Source organism: Aulonocara sp. 'chitande type north' Nkhata Bay, linkage group LG15 (assembly GCF_057382095.1).
Source record: "Aulonocara sp. 'chitande type north' Nkhata Bay isolate Kocher_YH1m ecotype deep benthic linkage group LG15, A_spYH_male_GT1.1, whole genome shotgun sequence".
In the NCBI taxonomy this organism is placed as follows: Eukaryota; Metazoa; Chordata; class Actinopteri; order Cichliformes; family Cichlidae; genus Aulonocara; species Aulonocara sp. 'chitande type north' Nkhata Bay.
The window spans coordinates 24,085,684-24,110,023 of NC_141358.1; the positions used below are offsets into that span (position 1 = coordinate 24,085,684).

At 41.9% G+C, this 24,340-nt stretch overlaps 3 protein-coding genes across 6 annotated transcripts; 2 read left to right on the top strand and 1 right to left on the bottom strand.

The window, feature by feature from the left end:
- Window positions 1–481: 481 nt before the first annotated feature.
- On the top strand, window positions 482–10,375 carry cebpz (CCAAT enhancer binding protein zeta). Of its 3 annotated transcripts, none has more exons than XM_086265098.1 (17): window positions 482–706; window positions 1,360–2,852; window positions 2,937–3,171; window positions 3,279–3,432; window positions 3,782–3,870; window positions 3,965–4,018; window positions 4,109–4,211; window positions 4,781–4,840; window positions 4,944–5,010; window positions 5,101–5,207; window positions 5,815–5,875; window positions 6,206–6,409; window positions 6,665–6,702; window positions 7,489–7,587; window positions 7,717–7,778; window positions 7,903–7,984; window positions 8,463–10,375. In XM_086265098.1, the coding sequence occupies exons 1-17, from the start codon at window positions 521–523 to the stop codon at window positions 8,624–8,626; spliced, it is 3,258 nt and encodes a 1,085-aa protein (XP_086121224.1). In that variant the 5' UTR covers window positions 482–520; the 3' UTR covers window positions 8,627–10,375. The 3 variants fall into 3 exon arrangements, with proteins under 3 accessions (XP_086121224.1, XP_086121223.1, XP_086121225.1); XM_086265097.1 differs by having other exon boundaries at window positions 6,206–6,414; window positions 6,667–6,702; window positions 8,463–10,373; XM_086265099.1 differs by lacking the exon at window positions 7,489–7,587 and having other exon boundaries at window positions 6,206–6,414; window positions 6,667–6,702.
- A 1,261-nt stretch (window positions 10,376–11,636) lies between these two features.
- On the bottom strand, window positions 11,637–13,494 carry LOC147313135 (protein CEBPZOS-like). Its single transcript, XM_086264211.1, has 4 exons — window positions 13,348–13,494; window positions 12,658–12,775; window positions 12,524–12,568; window positions 11,637–11,918 (listed from the first exon to the last, which is right to left on the bottom strand). Exons 2-4 carry the CDS (start codon window positions 12,773–12,775, stop codon window positions 11,836–11,838), a joined length of 246 nt encoding a protein of 81 aa, XP_086120337.1. The 5' UTR covers window positions 13,348–13,494; the 3' UTR covers window positions 11,637–11,835.
- Window positions 13,495–18,932: 5,438 nt separating this feature from the next.
- Window positions 18,933–23,630, top strand: LOC147313136 (hepatocyte nuclear factor 3-beta-like). 2 transcript variants are annotated; one of them, XM_086263971.1, is made up of 4 exons: window positions 18,933–19,051; window positions 20,161–20,328; window positions 20,426–20,546; window positions 22,466–23,630. In XM_086263971.1, the coding sequence occupies exons 2-4, from the start codon at window positions 20,228–20,230 to the stop codon at window positions 23,531–23,533; spliced, it is 1,290 nt and encodes a 429-aa protein (XP_086120097.1). In that variant the 5' UTR covers window positions 18,933–19,051; window positions 20,161–20,227; the 3' UTR covers window positions 23,534–23,630. The 2 variants fall into 2 exon arrangements, with proteins under 2 accessions (XP_086120097.1, XP_086120096.1); XM_086263970.1 differs by lacking the exons at window positions 20,161–20,328; window positions 20,426–20,546.
- Window positions 23,631–24,340: the final 710 nt, after the last annotated feature.

Below are 24,340 nucleotides of genomic sequence, written 5' to 3' on the forward strand. Positions count from 1 at the left end.
CGACATCACACCTCAGTCATATATGACTACAAAAATATAAAAATAAAAACCGACGCTGTCTGTTTTATATCTTATATCTGAGGTTCATTTCAAATAAAGGTCCGTAAACGAACTTAGAAGGGATGCTTCTCTGGGAGACCAGAACTTGCCTGAAAATTGTCACATTTTAAAGGTTTCTTCCGTAATAATGCAACTAATTGATGTTACCAGTGTAAAAACTACATTACGTCAATTACAGCCTCCCAATAGTCAATTCGGGCTTCTTATTGTTCACAAATGTGAAAAATATTGGCTAACACATAATGACCTTGTACATTTGTATAATTACATTTTAAGATTTTTATAAATTAGTCTTTATTCTAAATTCTGCTACCAGGGAGCTGGTTCTCATTTGATGTTTAGTGACAATAAATGGATTCTGAGTTGAATTCTGATAGCACCCCACTATGAGATCTGGTAACCGTGCACCGGAAACGTTTCGTTCAACATCCGGGTCAGTTTTCCTCACGCTGCAAACAGCATGGCAGCGAAAAACAAGCAACGTAAAAAGTCCAAAAAAGTGACATTTGAGGCCGAAGAAAACGAGCCGGAGGCGAAAAACAGCGGCGGAGAGGAGGATGAAGGTGAAGAGAAGAATACGAAAGAGGAGGAGAGAGAGGAAGAGGAGCTCAGTCTGGAGGAGGTTTTACGGCTCGGAGGAACTAAGGTGAATTTACCTGGTGAAACAGGGCCAACACTCACAGAGTCAGGGAGCGTTTTAACTTGTGAAGGTCGGTTTGTTTTTATAGTTTTCTGAACTGACACGAAAGTTTATGTGACGTAAAAGCACAGTCCCCGGACAGTTTATTAGGTACACTTTGCTGTTACTGGGTTGGATCCACTTTTGCTTTCAGAGCTGCCTTATTTCTTCATAGATTCAACAAGACGCTCGAAACATTCCTAGGAGATTTTGGTCCTTAATGACGTGATCGTATCAGACAGCTGCTGCTCATCCATGATGCGGATCTCTTGTTGGTGCTCTCCTGTATTGAGCTCTGATCCTTTTGGAGGCCATTTGAGTACAGTGAACTCAGTGTCATGTTCAAGTAACCAGGAAGGCTGTGGTGTTTTAACAATGCTCAGTTGGTACTAAGGGACACAAAGTGTGCCAAGTAAATATCCCCACACCATTAGACCGCTGGCTGAACAGTTGTTATACACTCAGGATGGATCCATGCTTCCATGGTATTATTTACATAAATAAATAAAAACGTATCAAATAAAGTAAACATTTAAATACAATTTATACACAAATGTTAATCAGAATTCTTTGTCACATATTTTTAATCTTTTCTTTGTGGTTCTTCTCTACGTCTTTAGGCCGACTATATCCTCCTCGCCGGCCTCGAAGACTCCAACGAGCTCGTTGATGGCGGCATGAAAGGAGCGATAGATGACCTGGAGGAGGGCGAGCTGGAGTCATTCATCACCAAGCTGGGCATCCGGGCATACGCGACGCAGCAAACCATTCCGGACAAGCCTGAGGGTGAAGCCGCCACGGCTGCCACAGCTGCTGGCGAGAAGAAAGCTAAAAAGGTCAAAGTGGAGAAAGCAGAGGAGACGGCACCTGACACTCAGCCCAACGTCGTCGATCAGAAGCAGAAGAAGACAAAAGAGGCGCGGGTATCGGCGGCAAAAAAGGCGAAGCAGAGCCAGACCGTGTTTGAGTTCCAGCCACGGCAGGTGCTGCTGATCAAACCTGGTGGTAAGTGGTTCGAGCTGGATTACACAGAAGAGGGCTCGTCGGCGCCACAGGATGCTGCCCTGGTCTCGCAGTACAAGACGCTCGCTCAGCAGCTGTTCGAGGCTGAGGTGACCCTCTACAAGACCAAGAAGAGCTTGCAGAAAGGCGCCAACTCGGCCTGGATGAAGACAGTTGTCTCCTCTGGCGTGCTGGCGGACAGAATGGCAGCCATGACGGTTCTGATTCAGGACGCTCCGGTGCACATGCTGGAGCACGTGGAGAACCTAGTCACCATGGTGAAGAAGAAGGGCAGTCGGCGGATGGGTCTGATGGCAATGGACACGCTGCGAGAGCTGCTGCTGTCCAACCTGCTGCCCGGGGACAGGAAGCTCCGCACCTTTGCCCAGCACCCGTTCGACCAGCTTGAGGAGAAGGCCAGCGGCAACCGCGACGCCCGCGACCGCCGCCTCATCCTCTGGTACTTTGAGCACCAGCTGAAGCACCACGTGGCTGAGTTTGTGGTGGCGCTGGACTCGGTGGCTCACGACACAGTGCCTGCCACAAAGGCAAAGGCGTTAGCCACTGCCCATGAGCTGCTGTGCAGCTGTCCAGAACAAGAGAAGGCGCTGCTCACCCAAGTGGTAAACAAGCTTGGAGACCCCGAGTACAAGACGGCGGCAAAGGCATCGTACCTGCTGGAGACACTGCTGCACAAACACCCCAACATGAAAGGGGTGGTGTGCTGCGAGGTGGAGCGGCTCCTGTTCCGACCCAACATCAGCCCGAAGGCGCAGTACTACGCCGTGTGCTTCCTCAGCCAGGTGATCCTGAGCCACGACGAGGACGGGCTCGCCGCCAAGCTCATCACCATCTACTTCTCCTTCTTCCGTGCCTGCGTCAAAAAGAAGGACATTGAGTCGAAGATGCTGAGTGCGCTGTTGGCGGGCGTGAACAGGGCGTATCCCTACACCAGCACCGGGGACGACAAAGTGAGAGAGCAGATGGACACACTCTTCAAAGTGGTTCATCTGGTGAAGTTCAACACAGCCGTGCAGGCGCTCATGCTGCTGTTCCAGGTGATGGACTCCCAGCAGAGCATCTCGGACCGGTACTATGTGGCTCTGTACAGGTAAGGAAAACCTTGCCTGGGAGCTTGTTTGTGGGCTCTAAACAGACAGCATTCAGGTGTTTACTTTCTCCACCTGTGTTGCAGGAAGCTGCTGGACCCCGGGCTGTCGTCGTCCTCCCGCCCGAACATGTTCCTGAACCTGCTGTACAAATCCATGAAGGCTGACGTGGCGCTGAGGCGGGTCAAAGCCTTTGTCAAACGGCTGCTGCAGATCAGCGCCGAGCAGAGCGCCAGCTTCGCCTGTGGGGCGCTCTTCTTGGTGTCGGAGGTCATGAGGGCCAAACCGGGCCTGAAGATACTGCTGCAGGAGGCGGAGGGGGTAAGAAATCTCAGAGGGTGTAAAACTGATGCTTTAGATTTTCCTTTTGGACAAAAATGCTCTCAAAGATGAACTGCTTTAAACTTTTGAATTATGGCTTCATTCAGAATGAGGAAGAGGAGGCGTTCAAAGACCTCGCTGCAGATGATGATGATGAAGAGGAGCGATTCGTGGATGCTGACAAACTAGAGGAACAAACAAACACAGAGGCAGAGGAGGTCAAACCTGCAGCATCATGGGTACATCACCAGAACCTGGAAGGTCTGTGAAACGCAAAGATTAGTGCTGACGTTCTCTGTTTGAAAACTGTTGTTGAAGGATGGGTTTAATCTAACATAACCGCCAGTGCCCCTGGTACTTTCCACCATTTCCACCCACTGTCTTCCTGGGAGGCTATTGTTTAATAGCTAGTTGTTTTGTTTTAGCTTCATGAAACTAATTGCAGATTTTTTTTATTTGCCTGAATCAGGAAAAACTTTTAGATCATGTTGTAATCTCTATTCCAGCTAATTTTGTGTGTTTGTTGCACCTGGCTGATTAAAATAAAGCAGGACAGTAAATAAGAAGACGAGCTTCATCATGTTTGTTTCTCCGTCCTGTTTTCTTTCAGGAATGAAGAGTGTTCAGAGCTACGACCCGCTGCACAGAAACCCGTTATTCTGCGGTGCAGATCGCTCGACTTTATGGGAGCTGCAGAAGGTAAAAAAATCTGTCCTAATAAACACAAAGTTCGTAACCAGAGCTTGTGTTCACAAGCTGCTGTGTATAACCTAATGTCTGATGTTCTCTGCAGCTCGCTCTGCACTTCCATCCGTCAGTGTCGCTGTTTGCAAAAACCATTCTGCAGGTAAAAGCCCCGCCCCTTTCCACATGCTCAGGAGCTCTGTAGTCGTCATGATTGTTGCTGTTAATGTTTGATATGATTTTATTTCCACAGGGAGACTTCATCCAGTACTCTGGGGACCCTCTGCAGGACTTCACCCTCATCCGCTTCCTCGATCGATTTGTCTTCAGAAACCCCAAACAGCTCAAAGCAGAACGTAAGACAAACAAGCACCGAATTCTATTGGATGCATTTTGTAAAATGGATCAAAAATGATGCAACATAAACACAGATGGATACAAAATGATCACATGTAGATGGGAAAATGACGAAAACTGGTGTCAAATGTTCACATTTGTGAAATAGTTCAATAAATAGTTCAAATAATTCAAAAAAGAAAGGATGATTAAAACAAACGGACTTAAAAGAGGAACAAAAACAATGAAGAGGGGATGAAATAAAATACAAAAAACGCACAAAGCTGCAAAACAGCAGCAACCTGCAGAGAAACAAGAGACAGTGGACGGTAAAGACAATCTAAATAAGTCTTTACAAGCTAAAAACGACAGAAAAATAAAAAAATTCAAACTCAGAAAGATGGAAAACGATAAAAAACATCCTGAAGAGTTGTTATTATTAGTCTGTGGTTTCATTGCTGTCTCGGCTCAAAACAGATTTAATCACGCTGACTTCACACATTGTGACAGTTTATTGACGGTTTTAATGAACTAATATTAATAATTTTAAGTGTAAACTTTCGTTTTTTTAATATTTTTTATTCTTTAGAAAACACCGACGCTGCTGTGATGAAGCCCAAACACAGATTACCTGTCAGCTTGCTACCAGGTAACTTTAAACAAATTTCACACTTTCTATGTTTGTTTTTTTTCCTTCACCTGCTCTGATGTCAGATGAAGTGTGGATCCTTTAAATAATTTGTGTGTGTCAGTGAACAGCGCAGAGTTTCTGTCCAAAGAAGAAAGTCAGGTTCCTGTTGATGAGATCTTCTTCCATCGGTGCGTCCCAGCAAAGTCACCTGACATATTTCCACTGTTTTTTGATTGTATTCTGTTTAATGAGTTTTGTTTCTTTGTTTCATTCGTCAGCTTCTTCAAGAAACGACAGCAGGAGAAGCAGCAACGCCGGCCACGAGGTGACGATGACGACGAGAGCCTGGAGGATGTGGACGATGATGAGTTTGAGAAACTTCTTGGTAAATAAACCATCGTCTCTAATTTAATGCTCAGTATCTCCTCATGAAAACATCACAGATCCTTGGTTAATGGCTTCAGTCGAGACACTTGTACAGTTAAATTTATAAACACGGATTACATAAAACACTGACATTTCGACGTAAACAGAACTGCATTTAAAATCTTTTATATTTCAAATAAAAGGTAAAAATTTAAATCGCAGGCTGATCCAGTCTGCGTGTAGTTTGGCTCACTGTGAGTTTGGCCCACACGTGCCTGATAACACCTGGGCGTGATCCTGATGATGGGAGGATCTTCCTGATGAGGAATCGGTGAACTCCTGGCCAGTCTGAGGTGCTGTTTGCTGCTGCCCTTCAACAGTTAAACATTTGGCACGTGTGCTCAGTGTCAACCTGCTCTCATCCGTGAAGAGACCAGGCCGTTAGTGGTCGACCTGCCGGTTCTGGTGTTCGCGGGGGAATGCTCGGCTCTGGGCTGTGACAGGGTTCCCGCTAAAGGACAAGCAGCCCACCGGAGGCTGGCTGTGCTCCTCCTGTTCTTCCTCCTTTGCTTGTAGTATAACTTAAAGTTCTCTGGCTGAGTAACTGTTTGTTTGTTTTTTGGCAGACACCTTTGAAGGTGATTCGTACTTTACCGACCTCGGCAGTGATAATCTGGACTTTGCAGGGTGAGTTTTCAGGTTTACTCTTGGGTTTTATTTCCATTCATTTATTGATTTACTTTGTCATTCTTAAATTTATTTTCCTTCTGTTTACAGTATTATTGTTTTATTTATTTCTGTATTACTGTTGCTACACATGGGAAAGCAAATACAGGAAATACTAGGAAGAGCATTATGTTGGTATTTATTTAGTCTTAAAAACAGAATAATCTGATTGGCTGTGAGACTCGAACACGATTTTGGTTTTGTTTTAAAAAAACAAATAAAGACTTTAAAGACTTTTACACACTGACTGAACCATCCTCTTCCTCACAACGTTTTTTGTTTTTCTGTCAGTAATGTAAAGAGTAAAAAAGATAAGAAATCAGGAGACGACTCTGAGTCGGACGTGGACAACTCGGACATGGACGACCTGGACGATGAGGAGGTGTCTCTGGGCAGCATGGACGAGGAAGACTTCGGAGACGAACTGGAGGAAGAAGGAGGGATGTTCATGGACCCTGATGGAGACGAAGAGGGTGATGATGATGATGATGATGATGAAGGTAAAAAAATATGACAAAGTACGAAAACTTATTTTAATCCAGCTTTGTTTCGAGTGCCAGTTCAATATTCTCTGTTTTTAAATTAATACACCAATACCTTTATTTTTTTCTGCCTGTATAAATGTCTTTTTTGTCATTATTTGACTTGAGATTATATTGATGTTCATATATTCAAGTCCACGCTGTTATGAGTTAAAGGACAGAATCGACCTGAGCTCTTAGAGACACCTGATCCTTCTCCTCTTCTTTCAGTTCCTGAGCTGGAGGATGAAGATGCTGCATTTGGAGGTCAGTACCTTTAGAAATCCTAACCACTGTTTTTTACATACTGAAGAGGGAACACAGTGCATCATGGGATATCTGAGCCAATAATCTGTAAGCCTATTTTAGACGAGCACCCCATAATTCAAAGAAAACTACTAAACATTTACATTTAAGGTTCTGGAACCAGTGAAGTTTAATCATTATAAAAATACAGATTAATAAATTCAGTCAACTCATCTGTTAAAGCAGCACCTAATTAAAATATAATATCTTACAGTTAACTTAAAAACATTTAATAAATGAATGCAAAATTTGGGGTTCTATGCTAAATTATGAAAGATGGCTGGAATTTATCCTTCTGCTAATGTGGAATTATTCTGCTTATTTTCAGCTCCTTATTTTCATTCTTGGACTCTTGTAGAGCAGCTTTGCATGATTCACATTTCAGAATAATCCTTCCCTATCTTATACTGAGTCCATGCTCTGTCTGAAATGAGCAGTTATAGCTCCTCCTCATTGGCTGCCCCTCACAGAAGACTTGTCAGTGGGGCGTTTATTCCTGTGATGGCCATATTCAGAATATTTGCTCTTTGTGACATCATAAAGATCCAGGAGGAGGAAAATCAGTGTGAAACTGAGTGTTTAGAGCAGTCTGAGGCTGAAAGGATTAGCTGTGCACGTACTAAGCTCCTTATTTGAACTTGGGCCGTGTTGAATATGAACGTCCATCACTGGAACAGAAGATATGAGAGAAAATAATTCTTTTCAAATGTAATATTGAAACTGGGAAAAACCTTTTCCACTGTATAGATTCAGAAGACGATGAGATGGAAGCTCCAGACATCACCCCACAGACCAAGAAGGGAAAGAGAAAATCCTCCGAGGAACTCGACTTCTCCGGATCTTTAGGTTAATGCTGGATCTGTAGCTCAAAGAATTATTAACATAATTTAATGTGTCAGTTTGTTTTAGCTGTGTATAGAAAACTCAGTCAGCGACTCCGGAGGTTATTTTATTGATCACTGTTCAATGTTTCAGGTTCCAAACAGAAGAAGAAGAAGGAAAAGAAAGATGCAGCCATGTTTGCTTCTGCTGAAGAGGTCAGTTTGACTTCAGAGAATTCATGGAAACAAGCACAACAGGATTATGGAATCATAAATATTTCAAAGGTCTTATAACATCATTATTGTTCTTTTTTTATTTTATTTTATTTATTTTTGTCAGTTTGGCTGCCTGCTGGACGAGAATGCCGGCTCCAAGTTTGACAACATCGGGCTGAACGCCATGGCCAATAGAGACAAAGCAGGTGAGATCACAGAGCTTCACCTTGAACAGCTCATACTACTGCAGGAGCAAGCCCAGTGGCCACCTGAAGGCTGAGGATAGGATTTTGTGCTGCGATGCCTTTTAAAAATATGACCTCTAGGTCATCGTTATGGTTTCTATTATAATTACAGCACCTGAAATGTTCTGTATAACTAAAATGTTCATTAGTAAGTTAGTTTTATTCCTTATATTGACCCAACAGCCATCTCTGTTATTACAGTGATGTCATTTAATGGACCTTGAAACTAAGAATGATTACATTCAGACTGACATGTGAGAGCTGAAGGATGCTGAGGCTGTTTCAGGTTATAACAGGGTTAAAAACAAACAGACGAGATGAAGGCCGGTGTCTCACGTTTCATAACTTCTCCACACAGTGAAAGTGCTGTCAGTCCCACTCAGCTGCGCTGCACAGATAAACCAAATGTGTTTTCTTTTCTAACACTTCCTGTGTGCAGGTCTGAAGCAGCTGAAGTGGGAAGCTCAGCGCGACGACTGGATCCACGGCCGTGACGCCAAGACGCTGCGCAAGAAGAAGACCACGTTCAACAAGAAGAAGATGGGGTTCGGCCAAGCCAGGACGGGAAGCGGGACGTTTGGGAGCAAGAAGAAGAGGAAGTAAATGACGAGGATGCTGAAGATGTTGGCCTAAAGCTGAGGGACACCTTCGGTGACCACGCCTTCCTCGTCTGTCTCCCGGACGCTGTAGATTCCCGGACACTCAGCGGTCTCATCGTAAACCGGGAGGACGCGGACATAAAACGGTGTTTACAGATTCAATCTGGGGGCTGGTGAAGAGGAGCCACATTTAGCTTGTTTTATTTTTTTGTAAAATCAAAGACTTTGTGCTGAACATTTTGCTGCAAATCTCATCTGGATCATTCCATCTCAGTCCATCATGTTTAAAATAAACTTTGGTTTTAAAATGCATAAATGAATACTTCATGGGATGAAAGCAGGGCTGTTTCATGATGTTTTTGAGGGAACATTTGTGTTTTAAGGTAAATATCTGGTCCTGTGCCTCTATGAAAATGGACTCTGAACGAATGAAGGATGCTTGAAGTTGCTGAAATATTTAGATGTCTACAGCCTGTAGAAACTTTTGCTTCTCACACAATGTTGTTTACACAGAATTGTCTTAAAACAGTCTAAAAGTGAATCGTTACACTCGTTAAAGCTTAAATGTTGGGGGAAAAGTTCACTGTGATATTTCCAGGTATGACGCAATATACAAAGTCCAAGTAAATTTATTAAATCCAAAATTTGTTACGCTCTTCTCTCACATATAACTCATAATTATGTAGAGAAGGGAAATATTGCTTTGTTTTTAGTTCCAGCCTCATGGCCCAAATTTCTCTGGCCAATGAGAGGGTGTGTGCCGCTGTGCCGTTTTCTTGGTTTGTTTTTCACCTTCGGACTGTTTTCAAGAATATCCCGTGTCTTGTATGTGAGAAGCTCTAAATAAAATCTACTGTGGTTTCTACAAGTCTCCAAATCCGCTGTCGGAGATCACACATTTAAATATTTTAGGGACTTCAAACGCCCGTTTTACGTTAACTGGAGCTGCACTGCTGACGCTCCACATTCATATTTACTCTAACACATTTGAAGCTCTGGGAGTTTTCTAGATATTGGAATTTTAAAGTGCTCCCTCAAAAAAAAGGATTTCAGAGTGATCTGTAAAAACATCCCGACCTTCATCCTCAGCTGTGAGAGGCTGAAGTCTATGAGTGCGATAATTCAAGCACAACCTCAAGAACTTCAAATTGAGACTGCTGGTGTGTCTACCAGGAGGCTGGTTATTTTTGAGAAATCTCATGATTCGTTCCTTTTAAGAAGTCAGAATTTTCTTTCAGGCAAATCTGAGCTGACATGGGATGAGCCTGTTTGACACATAAGCAGCAGATTTCCTTGTGTCTTAACAAATCAATTCACATACAACCTGTGTTTGTGTGAGACAAACATTTAAGTGTTTCATGATCCTGTTCAGTGTGTTTACAGGTTTAATGATTGTTTCTGTTTGAACATACTGATCATAATGTGCCATTTGTAGAACGGTCTGCACCATTTCAAGGTTTTGTTGTTTTACATTTACAAATTTAAATTGGTTCAGGTTTTTTGTTGGTGAGGTATTAACCATTAAAACTTATTAAGTATCAACTGGGATAGGCTCCGGCTCCTGCCCGCAACCTGAATTGAATAAGCAAAAGAAGATGGATGAATGGATAAAATGATCAAATATAGCAGTTAACATTAAACCATTTTAAATGTAATTTAATATCAAGCAATACTATTTTTCTGATTTTCTGTCGCTGTTTCACAAATTCCTAACTTTTAATAGACCAAATGATTAATCTAGAAAGTATTTTGCAACTGAACTGATGGGAGATTATTAGGTACACTTGCTCAATAAATGTGGTCATTTTAAATTAGTTTACAAATTGCTGTAAATTAGTTTACAGCAAGGCAGCACGGTGGCACGGTGGTTAGCACTGTTGCCGCACAGCAAGAAGGTCCTGAGTTCAATTCCAACATCAGGCCGGGGTCTTTCTGTGTGGAGTTTGCATGTTCTCCCCGTGTTTGCGTGGGTTCCCTCCGGGTACTCCGGCTTCCTCCCACCGTCCAAAGACATGCACTTAGTGGGGATAGGTTAATTGGATAACCCAAATTGTCACTAGGTGTGAATGTGCGAATGGTTGTCTGTCCCTGTATGTTGGCCCTGCGACAGACTGGCGACCTGTCCAGGGTGTACCCCGCCTCTCGCCCTATGACAGCTGGGATAGGCTCCAGCGCCCCCCGCGACCCTGAAAAAGGATAAGCGGAAGCGAATGGATGGATGGATGGATAGTTTACAGCAGTAATGATATAATTAATGTTATCAACAGACAAAAAGAAAAACTAACTGATTTTGTACAACAGCTATAACACCTCTTGTGGCTGTTGTTAGTTTACAGCTATTATATCAAACTAAAGTAATAGGAAGTGCAAGAATGTAATGCTAAAGGTCAGCAAAGAAAAAGCGGGAGTAACAGGGACATCAAGAAAGTTCATGAATACACACACACACCTCTACATATATATGTATATCCATTGATCAATAGCATAGTGGTAACACCACTCGCCTTTGGAAGTTCAGGTGAGTGGTTTGACTCCCGACCAGGGTGTCTACAAATGCTCTCGCAAGAGGGAACCAGGATGTCAGGTCAGGGGGAAGGGGGTGGCTATAGCTCAGGTGGTAGAGCAGGTCATCTACTGGAAGGTTGGTGGTTCGATCCCAGGCTGCATGCCAAATATCCTTAGGCAAGATACTAACCCCATGTTGCTCTCCGATGCATCCATCAGAGTGTGAATGTGTATGAATGTTAGACAGTAAGCACTTAACAGTTAGAAAAAGTGGTTGTGTGATTGGGTGAATGAATTCGTTGTATAAAGCGCTTTGACTGCTCATATAGAGTAGAAAAGCGCTACATAAGAACCAGTCCATTTACCATATCATCACCCCCACTTGAGATTGTACTTGGGTACCAAGTGTGAGACAAAAAAGAGGTTTTTGGGTTTGGCTGCTTCATACAGCAGCAAATATATACAAAGTATGTGTGTTTAAAAATAACAACAAAGGCAGGATATCCTTGACTGGGCTGGATACCAGCCACATTTAATAACTTCTCCACAGAGAAAAGACAATTCCTGTATAAATGAATGAGGTCTGATGAGTCTTTACAGGAAGTGATGTCTTTTTTCCTAATGTGCAGTGCTGAAGCAGCCGGGAGGCTCCAGACTCAGATGCCAAGGCGCTGCACGTGATAATGACGATGACGTCGATGGACACCTTCAATCCTGTTTGGCTGACCAGGCCTCCTGGTCTCTCTCTCGGATGCCGTAGATCCCCGCCCACTCGTTGGACTTGTAGTAAACTGGGAGGAAGCGGACGTCACAAAATTAATTTTGTTGTGTTGGAAATTTGTGGGTTGAGAGACTGGCAGCAGAGCTGTGCAGCTGATTAACTTACAGAAATTATGATATGATGTTCACATAAAGCAGAAGGAAGGTTTATAAACATGTTGTTTATTTTATGGCTCAAAAAATCAGGTTGTTCTGCAGTAAATGTGTACCTAATATACTTTTACACATTACTTGATTTAATGTATATTGTCTTTATTTGGTGCTATGTTGGTATCTTCAGATGAACTTCAAAAAAACTTTGTTGTTCTGCTGAAATTGCACTAATCATTTTTATTTTCATATGAATTGATTTATTTCACCAACTTGGGTTTTAATTGATTTAAATATGACCTCATTTTCATCTGTTGTATGTACATTTCAACGTTATCTGTGCTCTGACATTTTTATTTTCATACGTTGTGCAGGTGTGTTTCTGATTTTCTAATTTAGTAATGATTTTAAATCTGGACCACACTATATAAACAGTAATTATTATTATGAAAGAAGCCAGTGTCCATGTTAGAGTTGAAAAACACCTTCTGCTAAGCCCCAGTTTGAACCTGGAGATTCTTCTTACCTTCTAGGATGGATGGGAACCTCCTGTTCATAGTGTTCCTGAAATCTGCAGGTGGTGCAGGATATAAAACATGAAATTTAGGATGATATAAAGCCAGACCTATTTCAGATCCATTTAACATCATAATTTCATACCTCGACTGGTGTCCATTGTGTGAAACAGACCGTAAGCCCCGAGGACGCCCAGCAGCTCCAGAGCAATCACGCCCTTCATGAGCTTCTTAGCCAGCGGCTCCAGAGGTTTCGGAGACATCTGAGGGGAGACCAACAAATACAAACAACTTTATTTACAAAGACAGGGATAGACAGCGTGTTCTCTTCTTTCATTTTGCCTCCATTATGAAGGTCACATTAATTCATTACACTGCATCTAACTTTCCTGATAGAATATTTTTATTTCACTGCTACACAGAGGTACTCAGCTCTGCACCTCTAGTACAGATAACAGACAGCAGACCTCGCTCTTCAGTGAAAGTTAAAATAATGTCTGCACATATTTTAGATTAGAATGAGAATACCTTATTTTATTGTGATTATATGTAATTTTGTACATTTAAAACCTATAACAAAAACAACAGATCGTCAATATTTTATATTAAATTCAGACAGAAGAAAAAGGCTGTAACTTTATTTTGAAAATAGTTTGCTACTCTTCCAAAATAAAAATCCGAGTTGGATTTTCAACCTTAACGCGTTTGTTTAATGACAGCATGACACAACAAGCCGGGCACTCAGGAAACATCAATATGTTAGCAAACGGTCGCTTATTTCTTCGTTTTGAACTGAAGGCGTTTTATTTAACGCCTTTGTTACGTCTGAACTTACCTTATATTAGATTTGTGGTACTTGAGATAAATGAATAACTGCTTTAAATCTAAATCAGAGCACTATAAATTATATCAGTAGAGTAAACTGCTTGCAAAAACAAATCTTCTGCCCTTGTAACAACCACAGCAAACTACTAACACGCTGCTTCCGGTGTACGGAAGCTCGGTAGGGACATATCGACTTTTTTTGGCGTCCTTACCTCATTAAAACCATTAAAACCGCTGTTTACCGTAAATAGAAAGGCAGCGACTTTTAGTGATAACACGGCTAAAAGAGGCTCCTTTACATTTGATAATTCTCTTTTTTATTCAATAAAATAGTAATTTGATAAATGAATTAAGACTAATTATTAAATTATTTTCTATTAATTTTTTTTCATCAAATCAATATAATCACTAGTAAAGAACAATCACGTAACAACTCCTTGCTATAATAATTTATAATAATTTTTCTTGACTATTTTATTGTATTTATTTATTTATTTATTTATTGACAAACTAGATATCACAATACATAAATGAAATTTAACCAAACGCAAAGCAAAACAGAAAATTAAAAATAAAAATGAATGCACAGTTTGAATAAAAACTATTTAGCTGAATTCCCTGTGAAAAGATGAAAAATCTGAAATTTTAAATTTTACATACTCAATAAAAAAAGAAAAAAAGACCTTATAAGAAAAGCTGAATGTTGGCCTCACCCATCTTACCGGTTGTCCGGTCACCTAAGGGGTTAATTGCATGAATAAATAAATAACTGATTAAAAGGACTAAGTACGAGTGCCTTGTTTTTAGAAATACAAAAACTGTCTTAGATAATGTCACCGTTTCTCACTCTCTCTCCCCCCTGTGATAATAAAACAACAACAACAACAACATAGAATCAACTCTTGAATCGTCTGCTCTAAAAGCGTCTTTTATTACTGTTTTTGCTATATATATTTTCTTTTAATTATCATAACAACAAAATTTCGGTCAGCTGAAATTCTGATGTTGAATTGTGATTTAATCATTGTAGTTATGGGATGTTACCAGGAGGTGTCAGCGTTGTGGCAAGATGAACAAAACAAGATGACAGCTCCTGTCATAAAAACAAGGGGTACGTCTAATAAAACACCTGATGCACCTGATGAAAGTCTGAATAATTGTTTTTAATTTTTAGTTGTGAAGCAGTCATAAGGAAAGAATTCACTTTCATGAGCAGATTCCACTGAAGACACCTGCAATTTCTGGGGTTTTTTTTGTTTTTGTTTTTTTTGAGGAAATAAAATCTAATGTCATTTCGTTTTTATATTCTTAGCTGAATGAGCACCAGCTGCAGGTTAGATTCCCAGTTTTCCCAGAGGCTGCCTCGGTTTTACAGCTGCTATTCCTGCAGGAATCTCAGCAAAGCAGCAGCCAAACGGGTTTAGACTAAGAGACAATATTTGCTCACCTGGGTCACAAAAACCTCACTTTACAGCATGATTAGGTGCAGAAATAGGAGCTAGAAAAGAGTCCTCTGCAGGGCTGGAAACTCATTAAAAGCTACTGCACTCAGAGGGCATCAGAGGTCTTCAACAAATGTGTTTAATTTCTAAAATTATTTACTACTTTCTCCCACATACAGTTTCCTTCTGTCCATTCTTAAGTCACATATGTCTCATAACAAATCTATAATCAGGCATGATGGTGGAATCTATTCTATGTTGCTGTGAAAAATACTTTAAAAGTCAAATTTCAGCTGGTGAAACAGCACAAATGTTGCTAAACACATAACCACAGAGGATTTTTACAGTAATTACAGTATCTACCACCATTTTGCTTTAATTTTAGTGTTTCTAATTTAATCTCCACAAACAGCTTGTTACTGTTAAATATAAATACATGTCCTCATCCTGACCGACTCACACGAACATTCAAACAACGGAAACAGCAAAATATATCCTCAGCATGCAAAACAACTGAAATAACCATGGCAACACTTAATAATTTGTGATTTTTGAATGTACAATGCAAATACCGCATTTTACTGTAAATATGTGTAGTGGGTTGCTGTTAATAAAGTTGTGAGTATTTATTTATTTTTTAAATTTTGAATGAAACAAAAGGTTGTTTTTTTTAAACAAAAAACAAAAAACAAAAAGCAAAAAACCTTTAGGCAATTTATGCGATCAACAAAATAAATAAAATAAATAAAAAATACAGCCTTACAGCTGCTGACATCCATCTCAAATACTGCCATCTATGATATGTGTATTGTATGTACAGCACACACCATTTATACAGTCTAAAAAAATACATGTGTATTCTCATTATTACTTCCACTGCACTTTCTGTACATGTAAACAATCACAGTGTATACGATTCATTTTTTCATTTTTTCTATTATATCTCTAATTCACTTTCTCTTCCTATCGCTTCTTCCTCTGCTGCTGTAACAAGGGAATTTCCATAATGTGGGATCCATACAGTTTATATAAATTGTATGTCCACACTTTCAAAGAATGGCTAATCAAACAGTTGATTTCTTGCAAACACGATGGCCCATGAAGCACAACAGGAAGAACAATCACCACAGCACCTCCTCTGTCAACTGCACATCCTCGATTCCTTTCTTTAACTCCTCTCTGAGCATCTCCTCAAACTAGTTCATGCATTTATTACTTCTTGGCTGGACTACTGTAGTTCATTGTTATCAGGATGTCCTAAAAACTCCCTGAAAAGGCTTCAATTGATCCAAAACGCTGCAGCCAGCAAGAGTCCTGACAGGGACTAGAAAGAGAGAGCATATTTCTCCTGTATTGGCTGTCCTTCATTGGCTTCCTGTTAAATCCAGAATTTAATTTAAAATCCTGCTCCTCACATACAAGGTCTTAAATAATCAGCCCCCATCTTATCTTAATGACCTTGTAGTATCATATCACCCTATTAGAGCACTTCGCTCTCACGCTGCAGGCCTACTTGTTGATCCTAGAGTATTTAAAAGTAGACTCAACCTCTCTGGGTACATCTCAGGCCCTCTAAAGTACGGAGGCCTATCTCCCCTCACCACACTCCCTGCCGGTGGCTGATGCCCTCAGACGTTGGTGTTTTGGTGGTTCTTGTCGACCTGGGCTGGGTGCTCATGTATGTACTGGCTCACTCCTGGTGGCCGATTGGTGGGGCCTGGCGCCTGTGGCCCGGCTGGGCCCCTTCCGGGGGGTGGGGTGCCCTTAGGCCTCTGGGCCTGAAGCTCGGTCCTCTCTGGCACAGCTGGCTGCCGGCAGAGCCCGCGGGCACGCCACTGCAACCCCCTCTGGCTTCTGCTCCGTAGCTGCTGGGTGACCTCTTGTTTGGGGCTCTACTCAGCTCTTCCCAGGAGGGTGGCACGGTTCACCCCCTTTTGGTGGTCCTCCTCGGGTCCTCGTACTCTGGGGCCTCTGAATGTCTGGGGCCTGGATCTCCTCCATACCTGCTTCATGCCCTGGGGGACGGGGCTATGGCTCCCCACACTCCCTAGCAGATCGTTACATGGAGAAACCTTTGGAATACAAGCATGCTGATCCACACAGGTGTGCACACGGGTGTTCACAGACATGGACTACACCTTTCTTGGCTGCTGCCTCAAAGCACATTGTGCGCTGTCTATCTTGCGTGCTGCACAATATCGTTTAATATTTAGTATCTACTGTTATCTACTGCTAGCTAGTTTATTGTGATGGTGTTGTATTTATGATGTTGCTCTTTTTGGTTTGCTTTCTCTTCTGTTTTTTTTTCTCCATACAGGTGATCCAGGTGTTTTGTTTTTCTTTCTTTCTTCCCCCCCTTCTCACCGTCTCTTCTCCCCTGTTTTTCTTTCTCTCCCTCTTTCTTTCATTCTTTCTCCCTGTCCTATCCCCCAGTCATGTCTGTCCCATTTGTGGCAACCGAAAATAAAATAGATACATAATTATAATACAGGTCAATCAAATGGACCAATATGGCAAGGCCATGATGATCCACTTGGTAAAATAAATCTGCTTGGCATCTTTCTTGGCCTTAAGACAACAATTCTGATGGCTAAAGATCCAAATGGGACAAAAAAAAAAAAAAAAAAGTAGAATGGGAGGGAGAGCCTTCAGTTTTCAGGCCCCTCTTCAGTGGAACCAGCTCCCAGTTTGGATTCAGGACACAGAAACTGTCCTCCTTAGTTACTATTAATCTCTGGCTCTCTTCCACAGAGTGTCTTTGTTCTGTAAAAATGAAACGTCTCCATGTTGGAGCCTCATTTTAAAGTCATGTCAGTTAAATATGATGTGAAATTTTTTCATTATACTGATGTGATCATAACATTTTTTCCATAGGACTTCTGTTATTTAAATTCACTACATGGCACAATGTGAGAAGATTAAAAAAAAACCTTTTGTAATCACAGGCACACAGACAAATGCTGGAAGGCAGTTTCAAATGTTTGAATATGAAGGACAAGTTGTTTAAAGACTCCTCCTCTCTCCGTGGTTCGTATATCTCAGTTGTGGTTATGATTTAGTGATACTTAAAGGTAAAAACACTTTTGGAAAGGACACACTTTCCCCAGTTATAGCTCCTCCTGGAGTCTTCTCTCTTTGCTGCCCTCGTGATGCATTTTAGGAGCTGATGTGTCCTTCAACACAGAGCACAGACTGGCAGGAGGACAGAGACCTGCTGAACTCATGCACACAAATAAACACAGAGTGTTCATGGATAATGTTTGGGAGCTGGGTGTAGTCAGAAGAAGTAAAGAATAATCTGTTTCTATCTGTTTTGTCGCTGAATTTATAGCAGGGTCAGGAGGTGATGCCAATTTTAAAAAAAATCACAACATTCGGATTATTGTTATATGTATGGTGGGTAATGAAGAGCCGATCAAGCACACAACATCTCTGTTTGTTTCCTGTGTCAAGAATTTGGAGGCTGTGGATGCAGAGTAAGGAGTATTATCATTTTTAGCTGATGAAAATAAAATATTTATAACAAATCAATAAATCACAGCTATTTTTCATCATTTATTCCCCATGAGGATCTCTAGACAGGTGGTAGTTCCATGTTCTCCCCATACTTGCCCATCTTAACTCAGGATGCAAAATAAAAAAATATCTTTCACGCTCAATCATCCAGGTAGGGAAATCCCAAAACGCTGACTGTGTTCATGTGGAGGTGAAGTTTTCAGTGAGAGAAAAATTAAAAAACTGGGACATTTTAAAGGTTCGTACCTGTAAAGAATCTTGTGTGTGTTTTTCTTATTTTATGATAATGTATAAAGTGACTTTTAGTAAGGTAACTCTCGATTTTCAATGAGACTACCTGTTTAAATAAAAGATCTAAAGCTAATAATAAAGATTTTGCAAATTTTTACAGGAAGAGCTCTTTCCTGGCCACAGATTCCATATTCATCCTTCATGCCCACTGATTCTTCGTTAAGTCTTCCTGTGTTGTATCTGAAGCCTCTTTAAAGTCTTCAGTCAATGTTTAATCCATAACTTATGACTTGTAAATACTTTTCGTGATCCTGTGCAGGTGAGGGAAGCCCTTCGTTGTGTCACAGCTTTGATAAACACTTCGACCCCCTCTCGGTCTTCATGTGCAACCGACAAATGAAGGGAAATATTTGATGGCCACAGAAGATAAAACAGCGGCTGTGTGCAGAGAGCATGGTGGTCCAGCTTCTCTTGTTCCTTCACCTCGGCTGTGTGTGCCGGCTATCCTTTCAGATTCACTGGCAGGTAAACACACACTGTCAGCGCACAAACAGTGAACCCTGCAGCTGAAAAGGAAGGAGGAGATCCCGGTCTGCCGGGAACTAAACACTTTCACACAAAGGGAAAGGTTCATATTTCACGGTTATATAAAGACATTAAAGATCAGCCTCTCTAGAACCAGCATGTTTTGTGTTTTATCACTCCTACAGCTTTTTGAGCTTCATAAACTACATTTGAGACATGCATTATTCTTAAAATGAAAGAAAAATGTGTATTTCCACTCTGCGTATAGGTGGGCCAAGATTTTGTGAGAACCTCAAGCTTCATGATTCTGGATTCATAGAGGCCTGATCTGGTCCCTCGGCCTTGAATTGTAAACATGAGGATTATGATATTAACTGGCATCGTTTTGGTATTTAAAACCACTGTATGTAAATCTAAATTCTTGAGGATTCTTAGTTGAAATTATACATACTAAACAAACTACCACATCCTTTATATCATAAAGACAGAAAAATGTCTTTTGGTCAGACCACCTTCACAAGAAAAGCTTCCATCCAGTGCTTATACAATACAGTGACCCCTGGTTTTCCTCTGCATGTACCAGAGATGGCCTCATGCTTTACTGCCCTGCACCCGAGTTCCCTGCTCTCATTTTTTGCCCCTTTGGATTTGTTATATGCATCTGTAATGTAACTCCTATATCTTAATACTTCAACAATGTTAATACTCTGTGCTTAGATGCTGCTAACTTTATGCTAGCTTATCACTCTGTTGAAAGAGATGTTTTAAATGTTTTAAATGAAATTTGAAATGTTTACAAAAAAATAAAAATACAGAACGTAACACAAACTAATTTTATGGCAAAATGTAACCAAACAAAAGTTGAAGATGAGACTGAAAAAGAAAACACACATAGGTGTAAAACAGAAAAAAGGTGTAATAGTGATCATTTTGATGCATGAAATGAGTTACAGAAGGTAAGAAAAATCTTTAAAGCTATCGAATCTGTGGATCTGATTCTGTCCATTTCGTTGCTTGACTGTGCGGCAGATTTGGTGCCATTTTTCTTTAATTCTTTTCACTTTTAATAATTTTTTGAGAGTCAAAATTAAACCTGAATCTGCTGTGAGCCTCCTACAGGGGCCAGCTGAGCATACGTACCAACCCCCCTCGGGGTGTTTATTACCCGGCCCTGGGATGCAGGCGGCTGATTGGACAGCGGCTGCGCAGCAGCGAGCAGCAGGTGTCGCAGACGCTCAGTGCGCACAAACCGTCCGTCGGCCACAGTGCGCGCACAGGTGAGAGGCAGCAGCTCCGGTCATAAACAGACAGGGGGGATTCAGCGGCCCGGTACCGGCTGCCAGCTGAGGACAGGTTCACGTGGTTGTTTTCCAGCCTTGCGTGGAGCTGTTTGGATGAATCTGGAGCTGGAGCGTGCACGATGCTGAGCGCCGTTAAAATGGAGGGACACGAGCATCCGGACTGGAGCAGCAGCTACTACTACGCAGAGCCCGAGGTCCGTGAATTTCACCCGTGGGTGTTATCAGTCAGTGGGGACGTTGGCTTATTGGTTAAATATCGATCAGAGGCAGAGGTTTCCCAGAGGAGGCAGATAAAACCCGATCACGGGCCGGAAAATCTCAGTGATGGAAAAACGATAACTGAGGGTCACTTACAGGATCTGAGCTGGAATCTGAGAGGCTCAGCTGTACCGAGCCTACACAATTTACCCCAGACGTTTACGCACAGTTTGAATGTTTCATATAAAAGTATAACCAGTTATTAGTATTACTGAGTGTAGGCTAAAGTTTAGTTTAATAAAATTAGAGATTAAAGAGTTTTTAAAGTCGTTTTAGAGCATGTTAAGTTTGTCAAAGGAACCACTCTTCGGCTGGATTTCAAGTAAAAACAAGGAGCCATGTTTTTCATTTTAAGTAAACTAAGTAAATATTTGCAGTAGAATTTGTTAAACTGGGATCTAGTTTGTTCTTAGAAATCCAGGTAATTAAAGCGAAAATCGGAAGGCTGTTTGACCTTCAGTACTCGGCTGTGTCAAATAATCTAAACTGTAACTAACACTTAAAAACGATGCCTGCTTTAGATTCGATCATAACTGCAAAACAAACACCGAGCAATAGAAAAATGGCTGCAGCTGCCAGCGAGGACACACATGGGCAACAAAATGTACGTTTTTACGCGATTAAACGTCACCTTTATTTTTCTGCAGGATTTACGAAATTTCACACAAGCTTTTCATTCTTGAGGGACAGATTTTAACAAGCGCTTTGACTTCCTGTTAAAACTCTGTGTAACTGATTTTAATTCACAAAGAATTTGGGTTAATAAAACAAAAGCGTTAAAATCAGTTAACAAGAGAATAAAATAAGAAAAATAAATGTGGAATATTTATCTAAAAATGTATTTTTTAAAAAACAAAAAGACAAAAAAAGATTTTATTCTAGTTAGAAAAATAATTTCCTTGGACGTTTTTGCTGAATAAAATGTTTATACATCTAAAGTGAAAAACCTTCTTTTTAAAAATTGTAGTTCTCGTGATAATTTTGTTCTATTCAAATAAAACTGTCCCCTCTAAAAGTTGCATTAGTGATTTATTTAACATCACCAGTAGTCCCCACACCCTGCGCGTGAGCTCGGGTCTATTTTAAAAACAAAAACAAAACTAAAGTATAAAGACGTCACAGACAGGTAAAGTGGAAGATTTGGACTTCACCTTCAACAAGAAAACCACAGAGTGAAAGCAGCCTTTACAAGGATGTGCGTGCTTATAGATTTAAAGACATGGACGGACTCGGATTATAGCAAATACAGCTCAATTAATATCTTTAATAACAGGAGTTATGGATGAATTAGACAGAGGAATACAGGTGTATTAGAAACCCTAAAAACATGGATACTGTTAAACTGGGTGATTGGAAAATCAAACAGAAAGTTAGTCTTGGTCTTTATTATAATAATCAGAATCTCGTGGTGAGCAGTTTTCACTGTTTTAAATAACTTCCGATCAGTTATTTGAAACTAATCAGAAGCTTTGGTGTATTTTTATCTCTGCGCCTGTGACGCTTTATTGGAGTTTTTATGTGTATTTTTCAAGTTTCCAGCCTCCTTTTTTCACTCATTTCACTATTTTTAGACTTTACGATCAGTGACAGATCGTAGCACGGATCAAGAACGAAATTATTCCGCTCTTTTTTGGCCTGTTTTGGTCTTTTCTGACTCTGATCTTTGTGTCAGGCTGAAATAAATCCGCTGGGTTTATTATTGTGTATTTATGCGACATTATCAGGCTGTTAACTTTAAATTAAATTAAATTATTTAGGGATTAAACTCAGTGTGTGTGTGTGTGTGTGTGTGTGTGTGTGTGTGTGTGTGTCCTCGTGCATTAATTAATGTTAATTGGCTTTCTCTGTGTCGCAGTGTTACCCCCCAGCGGCCAACATGAACTCCATGAGCACCTACATGGGCACGCCTGGCATGACGGCCACCGGCCACATGAACGCGCATTACGTGAGCCACCCGGTCGGGGTGAGCGGCTCTTCGGTGGCCTCCGGAATGACGCAGAGCGCCGGGGCCGCCGCGCTGCCGCCCAGTATGAGCCCCATGAGCCCGCCGCCGTACGGGAACGTGCCGGTAATGAGCCAGGTGTACGGGCAGGCCTGCGCCATCAGACCACGGGAGTCCAAGGCCTACCGGCGCAGCTACACGCACGCCAAGCCGCCGTACTCGTACATCTCTCTGATCACCATGGCGATCCAGCAGTCCGGCAGCAAGATGCTGACGCTCAACGAGATCTACCAGTGGATCATGGACCTGTTCCCGTTCTACCGTCAGAACCAGCAGCGCTGGCAGAACTCCATCCGCCACTCGCTCTCCTTCAACGACTGCTTCATCAAGGTGCCGCGCGCGCCTGACAAGCCGGGGAAGGGCTCGTTCTGGACGCTGCACCCGGATTCCGGGAACATGTTCGAGAACGGCTGCTACCTGCGGCGGCAGAAGCGCTTTAAGTGCGGGAAGAAGGCGGACAGCGAGCCGGGCTGTGAGGCCGGAGCGCCAGGCAGAGGCTCGGACTCCCCGCCCTCCTCCTCCTCCTCCTCATCGTCACCTCAGTCATCTGACGGAAAGGGCGCCGACCTCAAACCCCACCGAGGAGAACCGCCAGTCTCAAGCCCCGTGCGCGTGCCCTCCCCGCCCACACACACGCAGCACCTGCTCTCGCACCACCCGCACCCGCTGCTGCTGCACGAGGCCGCGCACCTGAAAACGGACCCCTACCACACCCACTACTCCTTCAACCACCCATTCTCCATCAACAACCTCATGTCGGAGCCGCAGCACCACAAGCTGGAGCCGGTGGTGCAGTACGGAGGTTACGGTTGCCCGGTGTCCGGGGCTCTGATGGCGGCCAAACCCGGCCTGGAGCCCGTGCACAGCGACAGCGGGTACTATCACGGCGTGTACGGCAGGCCCATAATGAACTCCTCCTGAGGCCCGCCGGACTCCCCACTGCAAAAACTCTGATCTGTACATTTGTAAATGTGATAAAGGGCAATTCCCCTGTTTTTCATCCATCTGATAAAAAGCTTCATATGAAATCTTTGTTGTGTCGTTTTTATTCAGCTGAAAGTTCACAAAGGTTAAACCGGACAGGACAACGGGGCCCACTCAAGCAGCCAAAAAAATTACTTATAAGGTTTGTTTTCCCTTAAATTTGACTTCTTTGTGTGTATACATATATCTAAGCACAACAGAATAACACAATTAACAGAGAGGAAGGAGACCAGAGGTGTGCCAGGACTCTATTCAACAGAATTTTTAAAAACCTCCCACCCATGTAACATCAGATACTTTCAAGCTATTCTGAGGATGACTTTAGGAAAACCTCTCCATATGAATCCATCTTTCTCACTTTGAGGACTCTTTAAGGAACATTTATGTGGAGAATATTAGGAGCTCACAACATCCTGGAAGATCCTTTGTAAATGCTAGTGGAGGCCTGCACACATGCATTTATATTTTCCTGCAATGAGGTTGTATATTTTTCCACAATTCTCCATTTATGACTTACAATTGCATAATTCTTCATCATTAGTCCAAAATATTATTTAAAAATCTCAGTATTTACATAAAATTGAGAATAAATGAATGTTCTACAGGTTCTGGAAGACAAAGCAGGATCTCAGTGTTCCTGCTTTGGCAGACAAAGTCGTTTTGAAAGGTAAAAAAAGATTCTCGAGATTCTTGTTTCACATGAGTGTCTTCCTGAAGATGTTGGCTCTGGCTCATCAAACATTT